Below are 15,837 nucleotides of genomic sequence, written 5' to 3'. Positions count from 1 at the left end.
TGTCACCCGTGGTCCCCTCAAACAACAATTCGCACCTGCTCCTATTTTTTATTTGAAATTACATGAGGAAAGTCTTGATGTTTTCTGCATGCTCGGGCAAGTCTGATGACGAACACTGTTGCTTGATGACACGTGTGTGTTGATAACAAAAGGAGACCATAAAGTGGTTAAAGATCCACATGATGTTCAGGGGTTGTATGTATCAATTGTTTAGCAACATTATTTTACTGGATTATAGGATGCATATCAAAGTGTCTATTCTTTTCAAGCCATAACTGATTAATATGGTCTGTTGCACCTGTAACTATACCGAACAGTGATGTCACGGTATAATGCCACACCCTAGAGTGAATTTCTATATCACTACAAGAAAGTGAGAGTTAAACTCACTTTCTTGTAGTTAAACCAGCACTGGCAAAGCAAAAACAAGATTTTTAGCCGGTGTTGAATTCCTCTGCGGGTTTCTTTTTCTTATAGAAATCAGCCTGAGGTGAAATTGTGAACAATACTTAGCTAGTAAGTGGTCATTTTAGTGAAGAAAATCTATGGTCGCCAGTTAGAAATGAGTAGCTTATGTTTGTCTGCTTCTTTCTGAAATCAAGACCCATTGTTTAAAAAACAATGCTAAGAATTTTGTCTATTAAATTAGCTGTGGCTTTTCCGAAATGATTCACTCATTCGCTAATTCCTTTTCACTGGGAGATCTGTGTAGAAGACTATACAGAGAGCTCAACTGCAAAATGAAAACACTTTTGATCACGACTTGGGTCATTTTGTCTGCGCTATGAATTACATTGTTCCTGTTGCACAGTTAAAGGTGCCAGATCAACGTGTGCAACCTGGTGCTGCCAATGACAATTACTGTACAGAAGAGAGCTAATTAATGTTAATGAGCAGGTTGCTAGCCTTGATTTGTGCCATATTGACCTAATGCAAACACATTAAATTCACAGAAAAAGAGAGACGACTGGTTGCTCTGTATATTCAAACGTAGATCAAAATCTTGTGTCGGGTGCTCACGGATAACAGGAAACAACAGGACACACAGGAAGGCAATCCAAGCACTCCAAAAATATAGACAACGTGGGAGGAAGTACTAAAGTATTAGCCTTTATTGTAGTGGCTAAATCATTAAAAGAGCCACTGCAGATCTTCTGCAGTGGCTCTTTGCAGTGTTGAAAACATGTTTGCTCTTTAATGATTTAGGCACTACAAAAAAGGCTTTTTAATACTTCCTTACTAGTTTTCTATATTTTTGAAGTGCCTGGATTGCCTTCCTGTGTATCACATTAAATTCACAATTTATTACATGACTAAGACATTGGTAAAACAATGAAATGGAAGTTTGTACAACAATTTGCAATCATGCTGTTCTCTCTCCTCCTGTCCATCTGCCATTTTTCTTTTAGTGCAATGCATGATGGTATACAGGGCTTGGTTAATGACCATGAGTTGAGGTCCATTCTGAATGGCAAACATGTCAAGTTAATAGAAAACAAACTTTATTTTTTAAGTACAGTACGTTTTCATAAGCGTAGCAACAGTAACTCAGGGGGCTGTGTCTTATTGTGAGATATATAAGTGATTAATGCACAGTGGTGTAAAGGTGTCCTGATATAACAAAAACTAACTGAACTTTTCTCCGTATGTTTTAGGTATTGTGTCATAACAAGACACTTCATCATGCGTTTATAGTATCAAAGTACCAAAGCAAAACAAAAGGCTGTGTGGTAATTGTTATCCAGTTAGTATGGCCTTAGTTTAATCCCTTTACTTTACTGTTCCCATCCAATTAGTTAACTGTTAATGTCATTTAAGGTTTAAGTATTGTTGCTATGGTCATCTTGGTAACCATTAGTGTAAATTGTAAAACAGACTGCCATTGAAAGAGAATATTGTGATCCTGATGGAGCTGATGATCAAAGCTCTAAACTAACTAGATGTTTTGTTATAATGCCTTGAGTGTAAAGAAATTTGCTGTAAAATATTCTTTTATAATGGTTGTTCTCTGTGAAACACAACAAAATCTCAGACAGCTGCCAGTATGTTTTATGAATGACTATACAAACACTCTCTTTAATTGAACCCTTCTGAATATTTTACACCGTGTCAGCCAATCTTCAACCACATGTATCTCTTCTTTATTTGATGAAGTGTGTTCAGTTTCATATAAGATAGGCTGAAAAAGAATTGTAAAGTCAAAGATTACAAAAAAGCTTTGAATTCTGAATGCTCAAAGCATCATCTTTAATTCCTCTGCTTCCTTTCAGACAAGTGTGTGACAAATGCTTATTAAATCCCTGCTTTGTTTGTGTTGATGCCGTTTTTTAAAAAAAAAAAAAAAAAAAAACCTCAAGGACAGTCACCTTCACAGTACAGTCAGCATTCCAGCTCTGCTGGAAAATTTCTGGTTCTGTATTTTTCGTTTCACAATGCCTCAATATCACTGTGAGTTTGTTAATATATATGTATACAAAGGAGGCTTTATGCTGTATTCTGTATGTGTGTCTGTACATATTGCGGTGAAGGTACAATCTGAAATGATTAGTTTCTCCAGTTGCACACTGGGAATACTTTACTATGTCGTTTTTCTCATCTCTTTACCTAACACATCAGAGAGAGCCGGATAAACCACCTCTAAACCTGTGAAAGAAAGGTCTAGATTTTTTCGATGCCCTGCTACTGAACCTTTCATTTCTCTCTGCAACTTTATTCTTGCTCTTTATTCCCTTTAAAATGGCTCCCGCAAGACCCCTTTTCATCTCCAATTGCTGTTCTGAAGCTTAAACATTAAAATCAAGACTGTGAAGATGGAACTGCAAACAACAAAGCAATTTTCTGCCCTTGCAGATTCTTATATTATATACGTACTATACTCTACTATACTATACCATCACTATACCATACTACATTTGATATTCTGTTTTAACAACCGAACTGAGCTGAGGAGTTTCCAATGCAGCTGTCAATCATGCCCAAAACGTGAAGCATCAGTCAGAGACCCCTCAGTGAGTTTCAGTCAGTGTGCAGTGTACTCCTGGGTACATTTTGGTTGTGGGATTTAGCTGCAGAGTGAGCACTCTTCGTTGTCATGCTGCTCCCCGATATAGGCAGCTGCAGACCCAGACCCAGGTTGAGTCTTGAGTGAGCCGCAGGCAGCTGCCCAGAGGAGGCAGAGATAAGGCAGGAGATAACTTTATCTTCTTTCTGCTTACAAGAGGTGAATTTATAACTCAGAGCAACTCGATATGATACAGTCACTGGCTTTTGTTCGATATCTAGGGTGGGTAAAAAATGTAATTGCACATTCCGGTTTTGTTGTTCGTGAAGTTAGCATGCATTAGCTTAGAGGGATAACTTGGCTTGTTTGCTATTTACTTGAACATTGCAGACCTTGAATGTCCCGCAGAACCCAACTCAAACTTTATATGGAAAAAAAGGAACCAGTTGTTTAATATTCATATTTAACAGCCAAATCTGATCTGAAAATTGTAGTCCGGTACAGCCTTAATTTTGTAACTGTGTTGCCTACAGTCGAGTCAAAACTAAGCACTGCCCAATGGCTGGAGCAAACTTGCTAATTGTACAGCTAAATAGTACACTAAAATATGTTTCTGAAACCATATCGTTAACAGTTGAGGCGAGAGATAGGCAACGCAGTGACAGAATCTCAATTCATATTTGATCAGCGCTGCCTAGTTTGACGGTTTGACTGCAGTTCATGAGCAGTGATTGACATGATTGACAGCTGCGCTAGAGACTCCTCTGCTAACAAATGCCATTTTCACTGATTATCTGTCTTGAGTAATACTGTGTTTATGTATAGACCGTTCCGGCAAATATGGCAAAAAAAAATATTTTTGTAAAAGTTACCAACTACAGCTTTTCACAGTATATATATTATTTTGGTTTATGCTGTACATAATACTAGACTGCTGATATTTATCATAACTTGTCATTTTATCTTGTAACTTTATCTATAATTGCTCTTGTGTAGTATATATTTGTGCTTTTATACCAGATGTATCTCATTTTATGTTTACTTGTTTATTTATCTGTACTTATTTCTGTCTTTGTGCTGCTGCAACACCTGAATTTCCCCTCTGAAGATCAGTAAAGGCTTATCTTGCCTTATCTTATCTTGCCGTTTTTTAAATGGAATTTCACCCATTGAGTGATATTATCTCGACTCCTTTTTTTGCAGAGTAATGTGCAAAACTGACCAGGCATTGCGAGCAGATCAATTGCTGTTTACATGCCAGAATTGTGTGGGTAGATAAAATGCAGCTCTTGGAGAAGATCCAAGGAGGTTACTGAACACAAAATTGTCATTACAGTACTTGAGTGTATACAAATGTTCATTAATACATTAACTCATATGGCCATATGGTGTAATTTACTGGGTACCAGGTTGGATATTTTAATAGGCTTTCTATAAGCAGATGTGAAAAGAAGAGTCACCTTTTAAAAACTAACCACAGAAATAAGCATTTTTCCTGCACAAGGTTCAGAAAAAATCAAACAGGTTTTTTGGCTTTTTGATTTGATCAACATTGACGACTACATCAGTTTAGCAGTGATGGGATTAGCCAGTGTTATCTTGTTAGGGGGAGTTTCTATTCGTAACCAGGAAGCGTTGGTTTCCTATAAAGGAACTGTGGGATGCAAAGTCTTTCCTGTCCTTGGAAGCCAGCGGGGCTGAGTGACAAGCCGCTTTTGTTGTTGGAAATGAAAGCCCTAATAAAACTGATATGTCACTGCCAGAGGAAAACTCCACTGCCATTTTAATCAACTACAGGGGCAACAATTTTATATCTCACTATGTATGTGTATTTTATTTATTTCCTCAGACTTTTATTGCTTTTGAGGAGAGGCCTCAGAGAAGTGTGGACAGCTGATTTAACTCCTTTGTTCCTTTGTGGTGATGTAGCTCCTTAGCGCCTGTGACATCTAATCTGAAGGGAGATATTTTTAAATCCTCTTCCTTAGCTGTTCCTTTCTTTCTTCTCCTATGTTTATTTACCATGTTTCTCTCTCAGTTATTGTTACATTGTCCATTTGTGACCCAGTATCATGTGATTTGTGTCACTGATGTTTGTTAACGTAAAGGAATAGCTCCTCTCATCCTAACTTTCATCCTCTTATTCTTCTTCCTCCTTTCTTCCATCCTCTCCTTCCTCCATCGTCTCTCCTTCTCTCTCCCTCTCTGTAGCCTGTAATGATCTGGTGGCCTCAGGCAGAGACAGGAAGCCCAATGCTTTGGTCCAGGTGGCTGTCATAGATCCCCACAAGCAGCACCTCGTCTCTCATGCCTGCACAGAGATAGTGGAGGTAAGGCCACACACACACACACACACACACACACACACACACACACACACATACACATACACATATGCACCATCCTCTCTCTGACCTTTGATGTTTGTTGTTTTGCTGTATATCTGGGTCACTGGGTCTTGGTTGGTGTTCTCTCCATCTCTGTCTGCCCTCCTTTTTTCTAAACCTTTTTTTCCCATATCTGACTCATCTAACTGGAACAGACTAGGAGCCATACGTTTATATCTACTCTGAGTCCAGACATCTATCAGAGCTGGTGTGTTGTTCTTTATCAATGCCATGTCTCAACATGTGAAGTATGTGTTTGTGGGTGTAATTCTGCAGAGGCTCCATACAGTGAGAGTGTTTATGTGGTCTTTAACGTCTTTAAATGCATCTTTTCTTTATTACCTCTAGGCTGACAGTGCTGTTGCCAAGGCAACAGTCACACAAGTGTTTTTTGGGCGGCAACAGCTGCCCCCTGTCCCACTATGGAACACCCACTTACACACATATATGCGCACACACACACACACATTTTTTCTCTCTCCTCAGACGAGGGCAAAGTTTCCTGACGCATATTATTTTCCTGCTAATCCAGTAAAGCTAAATGAGCATAACCGTCTCTTTCAAAGACTGCATTTCAACTGCTTTGCCCCTCAGCCATGTCAAGGGAACAGCAGTGCGTGTGTGTTTGAGCATGTGTGTGTGTGTGTGTGTGTGTAGGAACACAGGATGTGGTAGGATACTGTATGCTGGCTCAGCCAGCTCTGCAGACACTCCGAGTGCCGCTGGAGTTTTGATTTCATGGCTGTAATGTTCAGGATTTGGAGTAGGATCTGAGGATATGGACTGCTTTCGTCTTCACAAAAACCGGGTATGTGCACATTCTGTGTTATTTTACAAGTCTGTTTTAAAAGAGAGGTTTGCAGCCTCATAAGAGGTCTTTTAGATAGTCGGAGGAGTTTTCTCTGCTATATATTCTTTTTATTAGTCCGGATTGTGTAATACAAGTGAAGATACCTGCTATAACATGCAGCAGTATATTTAGCACTTAACACAGAGATCAGATCAATCTGATCAGTAATAACAGTGTTAGTTTATCACCCAGAAGCAACACAGCATTGGTAAAATATCAATGTGACTTTGAAATCCTCCTTGAATGAAGTGTGTGTGTTGTTTAGAGGAACAGAGATCGCTTGTCAGGACAGTGGTGACCAGTAGGGTTCCCCCTCATACACTGACTTCCAACATGAACAGCAGCAGATGTTCATTAACCTGTGTGACCAAAGGTGGATTTGTTCGTGTGCATGTGTATATGTGTGTGCTGGGAAGCCCCACTGTGTGTGTGTTGAATCTGAAGAAAGCCCAACTGCCACTTGTGTTTCTCCAGTTTGTCACATTCCCGGGATGCCTGCTCTCAACAGCTGCCGCTGGCTTTGCTGGACACTGACCAGAGTCTTGGCGGCATGAAAGCTTCAGTCCTTGTCGTTCTCATGTGATAGGTGTATAATCAGGAATCCACGGTATATGACATAAGGGTTTAATTTAGGAGATAAATGATTGAACATGCCAGCTGCCACTTAGCCCTCTGTAGTCTAACCCATGAATCACTCGACAGGGATCAGATAAAAAGAACAGCATAGCATTTAATCACACTGGATCTGGACTTTACTACTGTTTAGTTAAAGTCTTCAGGTGTTTTGGCTTTTTGAAAAAGTCAGTTTTAGAATCCATATCTCTTAAATTACTGCAACTGTACAAAAACATAAAACAAAGTGTTACCCTGTGATACATGTTTTCCCTGTGATCAGACTAGAAAAAGTGACTAAATAAAGTATATTTAAAGGTCACTATGAACACTAATAGTGATTATTACGTTTAGATTATTACATAGCAGAAATGAGTTGGCTACTTGCTGCTGGGGGAAGAAAGAGTGGAAAAATATTTACTTGGTTTTGAAGGTTTCAGGTGTGAAATTGGCCGTTTGTATCAGTTTGAAACACAAAGATTGATATAGAGCCAGTTTATTGGTGCCAGTGGTGCCTACTTGGGTGGGTAAAAAAATTAGGGGCGACATTTTGTACAGTTTGGGTCATTTTCCCTGAGGAAGTTTGGCTGTACTCTAATGACTTGTCCCCTCCTGACAGGGCACAGAGCTAGTAGGTCTGACACATGAAGACTTACAACTGATGACAGATAAAAATCAAATGACATTTCAGTTCATTAAAACTAACCTGAAACTATTTCTTTTCCTATTCAACTTATTATTTATTCAGCTATGTTACTGAAGATGCATAAAAACTCATTACATTTAATGTTAATGTATGGAAATAGGAGATGGGACTACTTATTTGACTGGGTGGGTTCAAGGCTTTGATTGAAGTATATGGCAGCAAACATCTTGATAGCCCCCTGGTGGCTGGCTGCAGTATAGGTCATTACATTAACCCCGCTCCTTCCATGTTAGCAGATAGGACATTGGCAAACTTGACGCACTTGTCAAATACAGTTTCCCAAAGATAATTTCTGTTACTTAAGGTAGTTCTTGTCAGGCTGCTTTATGTTCAAGTGCTCATTTGTTGGATATGTTTAGTTTTAAATAGCTATTTGGAGCTAATAAATCATTATTGACAGCTGAGTGTGCCAGTTAGTGTGCTCATGATCAATGGTGCTGCTCGCGAGTGGTTGGTAAGCGGGACTTCGATACCGTGGAGGTTGGTACTGCTGGAATCTGGCTCCAAATGACGTCACCAGCACAAGAGGGCATCAGCTTTATGTGGGATATTTTGGCTTCATATTTCAGCATTCACACGTTCATGGAAAACCTGGAAATGTCATGGAATTTGTAAAAATCATTGAAAGTTTTGGAAAACTCATGGAATTTACTTGTGTGTAATGACATTTTCACAGTAGTCTTTTGTGAATAACCTTTATTTTCAGAGGCCGTCGACGTAAGGTAGCTCTGATATATGTGGATGTGTGACGTTTGTCTACCATTACAAGCGTTTACGTTTTCCCTGCATTCTGTCTCTCCGTCCATGTAAATCAGCTACCAGAAATTACAATTACGGGCAAGTAGGGCAAAAAATATTAATATTATGGATTCTTGAAAAGTCATGGAAAAGTTCGGAATTTTTGTCCATGAAAATACGTGGGAACCCTGATGTTTGTATAGTGGGAGGAAGTGGAGAGGTGCTGTCCATCTTTATATATAGTAGTTGGTACAAAACAATAAAGTACATTAAATTAATGAATACTAATTTCCTTTATAAAACACCTTTAAGATAAGCAAATGGTTTATACTTCAAAGTATTAATATGCTGTATGGCATGGAACTGGGATACAATGCCATATTTCCACAAAAGGCAGACACTTTTATCTCCACACAGCAAGTCTACGCCTGAGTGTGGGTACTGTATCTTAATCTACTGTTGGTAAAACAGAAAGAAATGGTGACAACTTAAGTAGAAAATCTAAAGCCCTCTAAATCTCTTTAAAGCGCAATAGGAAACGTCTTTGACAAATTGTATTTGAAGCTCGAGACACAAGAATGCTATCTAGTATCTCATAGGAAAACCCCACTCCTAAAACACAGGCAGGCAAACATGGGTCCAGGGGTGGGGGTACTCAAGGGATTTGACGTCACGCAGAGCCAAAGGATAAAACAACCTTTGATGTCATGCTAGTCAAGCGAAGAACCCCCTGCCTGGAGCAAGTCCAAAAAGTCTAGTCTCTGTGTGTGTATGAGTGTGTGTCTGTGTTTGTAATTATGAGTGTTCAAGTGAGGAAGAAAAACCTCCACTGTAGTGAGAGTTAAGCCAGAATACTTAACCCCCCTCCCCAACCCAATCACACACAAACACACACACGCCCTGTAATGGCCTAAATTGGCCATTCCACTGAGGTTTGCAACCCAAACGGACAAAAAGACAAGAGAGGGGCAGCTGTCTCCCATAGCATATGTTGACCACTTGTATGACAGACTGGCTTACTTCTCTGTGTAAATGGAGACAGGCTTACCAGTTTAGCTCATCTCAGCCCATCAGTAGCACTAAGAAGATTCAGCCACAGCTGAGGCTGCCAACCATGCTGGTAAGTCTGAATGAGGCCTATTCAGTGTGCCAGTGAGGGAGGTGTAAGAGCTTATGTGTGTGTATGTGCATGTGTGTACGTACCTGCACGTTCTTGGATATAATGGCTCTGTCTGTCTTTTTGTTGGTGTACAGCACTGATGTATATCCAGCTTTGCACTGAGCTTAAAGCAGTGCATTGGTTCCAATGTGTCTGTACGCGCTGTGCTGAATCGGGCTGTGTGTTTAGGATGTTAGTATACACAAACCACAAAGCTTCGTGACTGGGCGGCAAAATGGCACCGGGCATCAAGACTGGTATTACCATGTCTAGAGAGGCTGAAACAAGAAGCGATAGACTTGTTTTATTTCCCCTCTGTCAGCACATGGAAGATTTCTGAAGGATCAGCGGGGTTAGTGGTGCGGTGAGGAGGTGTGTCTGCGTGTTCTTTCTGTGAGTGTGTGTGTGCAGTTGAACACAAAATTCTGCTGTGTGTGTGTGTGTGTGTGTTTGTTTGTTTGTTTGTTTGTTAAGTACACACTGCTGTTTTTAGGGCGCTTTATGCCTTGGCTCCCAATCCTCCTGACACCCATTGTTGTAGCCATGGACTCGGGGCTTGTTGGTGTCAGTCTCACCTGAGCTTCAGTTATGCTGACTTACCATCATTTAGCATTTGCTTTGTCTAACAAACTGATGCAATGCTCAGGGTTTCTGACGCAATAATCAGCTACTGTGCAGGCAAGTCTCACACCTGTGCACTGACTCAAAACCACAAATTCATTTACAGTCCCTCCCCACTCAAAAATATGTTTTTAGTATGTTTATGCTCCATAAAATGTCTGATTTGTATCTGTGCAAAGTTTGTCATATTTGTTGACATTCCTCTACTGAATGATGTGAGTGCACGTCCCTGATTCGTTGATTCTAGATTAGATACGTTACTAACACGAAAGCCAACTGCTGTGTAATACGGAAAACACATATCGATGGGAAACAGGCTTTGACACAACACCGACAAAGAAACTCGAAACCTTCAGCGCATAGCGGACTTTTCGAAACAGACTTTGCATGGCATAGTGAAAGTTTTGACAGCAAACATGGTGGCGTAAACCCTTGAGCTTCCTTCCACTATCTATCAGAAATCCCTTTGTAGCAGATGTTATTGACTATTTCTCAACCACTAACGCTGTGTTAGCCACTGCCAGTTAGCCTACAAGCTAACATGCTCACAAACAACATAAACAAATAAAAGATACTAACTCGCTTACCATTCTGATTTATCTCTTGGTCACTGATTTTGGTGTACAAAAGGCTCTGACTGTGGCTCAAACATGTATGCCTGAATTTCTCCAATGATTCCTCTTATGCTAATGCTAGCCATCTTCACTCTTTCACCGTGAGACCTTGAGTGAGAAGCGCTGGAGAGAGTGGAAACCTACCGCAAGCAGCAGTGGTCGGTGGGACAGGGCCAGACTCAGAATTTCACGATGAGGGAAAAGGAGTAGATCAGTTTCCTGCCCTTTTCGTTTTTTCTTTTTTACTATTATGTGTGAAAAACATGTCAAAGAAAAAAATGTTCGTGCCAGTTTTATTACATACTTTAAAACCTGTCTGGAGAGGGACCTTGACTTTAAGTAGAGTAACAAGGGTGCAATATCCATTTGTGAACATTTTGACCCAAGATCCAACTGGGATCGAAACATCTATCTAACTAAATGCAGTAAAATACGAGTACATTACTCTGCATACTACTTGAAATATTTCACTCATGATACAGCCTACATTTGTCATATACAATACATCAATATTGGAAAAACATTTAAGTGATATTTATATTTTATTTCAACTGTACAGACCACCCGTAGATTCTTTGCTGGTGTTTTTTTTAACCCAGGGTGTGACTATACTTTCATACATGCCAGTCTGTTTGTGTCAGTCTCATTACCATTCCCCTGCCTGTCCCCACACGGTCCCAGAGGGTTGCGTTCTAGAGACGCCCGTCAGAGCGGAGCAGAGGAAGAGGAAGCCCCCAGTGTAAACACAAAGTGCTTTGAATTGGTTCAAGTAGACAACACTAAATGGCTAAACAATCCTTGTGTCTTTCCCAGAAAAGCCCCTTTGGCTTCTGGTTCAACACGAGGCACCTGAGCCAGCTGAGTCTTTAGATACACTTAAACTCATAACATATCTCTTCAAATCACCAGTTGATGCAATTACATTTGGCTGTTTGGCAAATAAAATTAATGTTCTTAAAACAATTTTATTCAAACAGGAGTCTCCTCTTCCAACACTGTTGGAAGAAGGTATATTACCTTGGCACCAGTTGGGTTTCCACCCATATGTAGCACAAATTTTACCTCAATTTTCAGAAAAACAGCAAAGGAAAATGCAAATTTATGTAGTTTTCCATCCACTGCTGTTATGCAAATACTGGGAATTGATTCATCAAGATAAGTAGCAGGTGGCGCAAACTCTCTAGTCAGGTGCCACTGTATAAGCGGGTGTAACGAGATTATATGATTAAAGGAGCACCAGTCAAACCTCAAAGGAAGGAAAGGAAGGAAAACATTGGATGTGTAGTAACAGAGAGCACAGAGGACAATGGAAGAGTTTTAACTTATATTACAACTATGTGCCCTTGGAAGCTGTATTTCGAGATTTCTTTTAACTTTTGGGTTTTCCACGAAGGTTTTTAATGCGCAAATTGAAAATGTGCATACATATAGGCGGATGGAATCGCAGCTATGGTCAGAAAATTGTTGAAACTAGGGACATTATCTAGATACTGGCAGAGAAACCTGCCTTATTTTTTATTTGTAAGAACATTTTTTACCAACAGGTGAAACAAGTGACACACAGGTCCACACTCTGCAGGTACTGTGGGGGTCTTAGAGAGGGTTTTAAATCTAAAGTAAAAACATGTTACAACCTCATTAGGACATTTTTATAGTGTAATAAAAGTAAGGTCTCTGCAGTCCATGGCAAAACAAGCCCTGCAGTTCAAAAGGTGTGGAAGTTAAAGGTGTCGACTGGGTATTGTGATAACAGGATGTTGCGAGTGAATATTAGCTGATGCCATGCAGCCCTCTGGTGTGTTTGAAGAAGACCCAGTACTGGCTGCTGTGGACACTGGTTTGATCCCATTGCCACCTTGCCACTGTGCCAGCTTACCTGTCAACATTAGAAGCTCCTGGCCCGCAGTCTCAATTGGGAGGCAGTAGGTATGCCAGACTTCCAGGTAGACCCACCAGGGAGAGCTCTATCTTCTCCTTTTTTTTGCCCAGGAGAGGCAGCAGGGGAGGCAAGAGGAGTGGGGAGAAATGCCGGGAGGAAGAGGAAGAGAAGGAGGACAGACTGAGCCCAGCTGTTGGCTCATTTACCCACCCAAGTCTCCCTCCCTCCTTTTATCCCTTCGGCTTCCTGCCTTTTTTTTTTTTTTTTTTTTTTTAAAAAAACACGTGTGTTGCAGTACAAATGTGCATATAAGGGTACACATCACCACACATGTACACACACACACACACACACACACACACACAGACACATATAGTGTCTCACCCTGTTTCTGTGTTGTCCCCCTCTCTGACAGGCGAACAAAGACCCGCTGTTTCTGACGGGGGTGACCTTCCCTTCAGAGTATCCTGCTAGCCCGGAGACACTAGTCAAGCTAACTGTGTATGATGCAAAGGACAAGGCCCAGGAATCAGTGAGTAAACAGTGGCTGCGTTTCTGTGTGTTTGTTGTATGTTTTGCATGTCGAAAATTTAGTGTGTGTGTGCGTGAGAGCGAGATGATAATGGGGACGTGTTCAAAGCCAGCCGTCACTCTTCATGCGTCGGCTCGGCAGCGGGGAGCTTTAAACTTTGCAGAGGATGAACATGAAAAGCTGTGAGAAATCTGCAGCAGAATCTCATTATGTTTATATTTGTCCTACAGATTCGGAGGTGCGATGAATCCTGTGCTGATTTATAGCAGGCAGTGAAATATAGTACCGTCTTAGTGATCATTCACTTGAGGCAGTCTCCGACTAAAACCTTAGCCTTGAGTCTTGAAGGAAAAGGGTGTGCAGCCTTTCGATGAGCATCTGAGCATGGCAGCCAGTCCTTTGGCATTGATCCCGTGGGAAAACCAGCTGGCACATCAGTGGGAATGGGAAAGAGAGCCAGACGTAGAATCCTGAGGGGGCCGGGCCCTCTGAATCAGACATTTTATACAGACTTTATAACAGGCTCTCCAGTGTGGGTGTATGCATGATCCCAATCAAGCACCCCACTCAACCCCGGGTGCCAAGATCTTAATTTGGCATAACTGGCTATGAAACATTCATGAGCTTTATGATGAGTAGAGACTCCATCATGGCAGCGGTTAGCATTTGCAAATGTATCACATTAGAGGCCTTTACATACTGGAGGCGGGTTTTTTTCTTCATACGCTTAATTCACATATCAATATATTTTTTCAGACTGTTTTTTCTTGTCATGAGTACTTTCAAAGAGAATCAAAATAGTACGCAGCAAAAAAAAGCGATTATTTATTTATTTATTTTGGAACAAAGTAAATTTTTCTGAGCTTTCACAGAAAAACCATTACTACACGAAGGCTCATTAGCCCAGTCAAAGATGGCAAACTTTCTTCTTTCAACCTTGACAAAGGCAGCACATACCAGATCCACTCCTTACATTCTTACGTAACTGTTTACCACAGTAAACTACAATTCAGTGGTCAGCATTTTGTGGAGCCTTTGTGTGCGGAGTTTACACGTTCTCCCCGTATCAGCATGGATTTATCCTGGTTCTCAGGCTTCCTCCTACAATCCAAAGAAATGCAGGTTAAGTGGTGACTCTAAATTGGCCGTAGGTGTGAATGTGAATGGTTCTCTGTCTCTGTATATCAGCCCTGATATATCCACCCAGTCTGGCGACCTGTCCAGGGTGTACCCCGCCTCTTGCCTAATGACAGCTGGGATAGGCTCCAGCACCCCCTCGCCCCCTAACAGAAAAGCGGTGACAGAAATTAAATGAATGAATAAATGCATGACAGTCCTCTAAAAGGTAACACAACACACTGAATTACAATGTTTGCTTACAATAACTTCTGAGTTGAAACCCCCACTATACCGTCAGACAGCCCTTTCAACGGTGAACTGAAGCCATTATCTCAAAACCGCCAGACTACATTGACAAAAACAATAATTTTACCTTGAGAGTTGTTGGTCTACCACTGCCTCGATTAAGGAGTGTATAAGGTAAAGTGGAAAAAATCTAAATATAGCATCCATTTAAAAGGATATTGATATTTTTAGGTGGGTCTTTTTAAGTGGCTTAAATGTGTTTCGCTGCATCCACAGCAGTACAGTGCTTAGCTTCCACGCTGGAAGATTTGGTTTACCCAAGATGCTAGCAAATAAAGCACATAAAATAAGTCCAGCAGAAACCTCAGATAGGTCAAACCACGGTGTTACAAAATTACAGATACACCTGAAAGTGACAACAGAAATAAACAGGTTTGCTGATCTTACATTTCTCTGCAGTAGAAATCAATTTACAGTTGTCTACTTGGAAGTTATTGTCATCAGCACGATGACAAGACTGTAATTCAGTCTATAAAATAGCTTACAATAGCTTAGGCCATACAACAACTTACCTCAAACAGACTTCCAGATGCTGCTCGGGGTCGATAAGGAACCTGGTAGTTGGTTCTCTGCACCCTCAGATGCTGCCGGTATGAATAGATTTAATGCAAAATATTCACAGGGGAGTATTTTGCATTTTCTTGTTGTTACCTCATCCTGGTGTGTAAAGGCCTTACAGTCTCTGATTTTGTGCCAGCACAAAGCCAGCAGTGGCACAAACACGGGTCATTTGTGTTTGGCATAAGTTTCTTTTTCACTTTCAGTCTGACTGTTAAGTTGTTTTGTAGCTTGAGACTAATTTTCTTGTGCCAAGGTGGGTGGGTTGTGCAATTAGTTGTTTGTTTTGGCCTGACTGTGTATTGTTTTTCTACCTGCTGAGACAGTTTCTTATCGCACACCCAGAGACAGGTGGTTGCTTTAATCTTCAGTTACCACGCCAAGCTTCGCTAAAATAGGAAGATGGGCTTCTGTGTTTCTCTGAACACCAGACTGGCATAGACTGTACCACTCTGCACATATTCCTTGTTTTTATAGGGAAATCATTTGGAATACAGGAAGCATCTTCAAGATGCGTCCTGAGCTCCTGTAAACATCTTTTCTTGAAGCAACTCCAAACACCACATTTGAGATATTTTTCTCATTCTTGTCAATGGGAACACTGTGGAGGAACTGTCAGTCCATGCAGTCACGTAAACACCCAGACTGTTGCTCTTCCTATCTAACATGCCCATCTGACCTTCTTAATAGAAGCTTTTAATTACAAAATCATATTAGCAGTCAACCGTAATAAATGTAAACACATTTTGTCGTCC

At 40.8% G+C, this 15,837-nt stretch overlaps 1 protein-coding gene across 4 annotated transcripts in view; it reads left to right on the top strand.

The window, feature by feature from the left end:
* inpp4b (inositol polyphosphate-4-phosphatase type II B) overlaps positions 1-15,837 on the top strand; it is a 311,501-nt gene that overhangs the window by 137,113 nt on the left and 158,551 nt on the right. For 2 of the 4 annotated variants that reach the window (XM_049567168.1, XM_049567159.1), the window contains exons 4-5: positions 5,213-5,331; positions 12,983-13,099. In XM_049567168.1, the coding sequence (XP_049423125.1) occupies positions 5,213-5,331; positions 12,983-13,099 (236 nt within the window). Of the gene's footprint in view, positions 1-5,212; positions 5,332-6,079; positions 6,197-9,279; positions 9,415-12,982; positions 13,100-15,837 lie in introns of those variants that run through there. The other 2 variants (XM_049567186.1, XM_049567177.1) reach the window with 2 other exon arrangements.

Source organism: Epinephelus fuscoguttatus, linkage group LG3 (assembly GCF_011397635.1).
Source record: "Epinephelus fuscoguttatus linkage group LG3, E.fuscoguttatus.final_Chr_v1".
Lineage (NCBI taxonomy): Eukaryota > Metazoa > Chordata > Actinopteri > Perciformes > Serranidae > Epinephelus > Epinephelus fuscoguttatus.
Note: the sequence above shows the minus strand (reverse complement) of the source record. Positions and strands in the feature narration are given on the sequence as shown.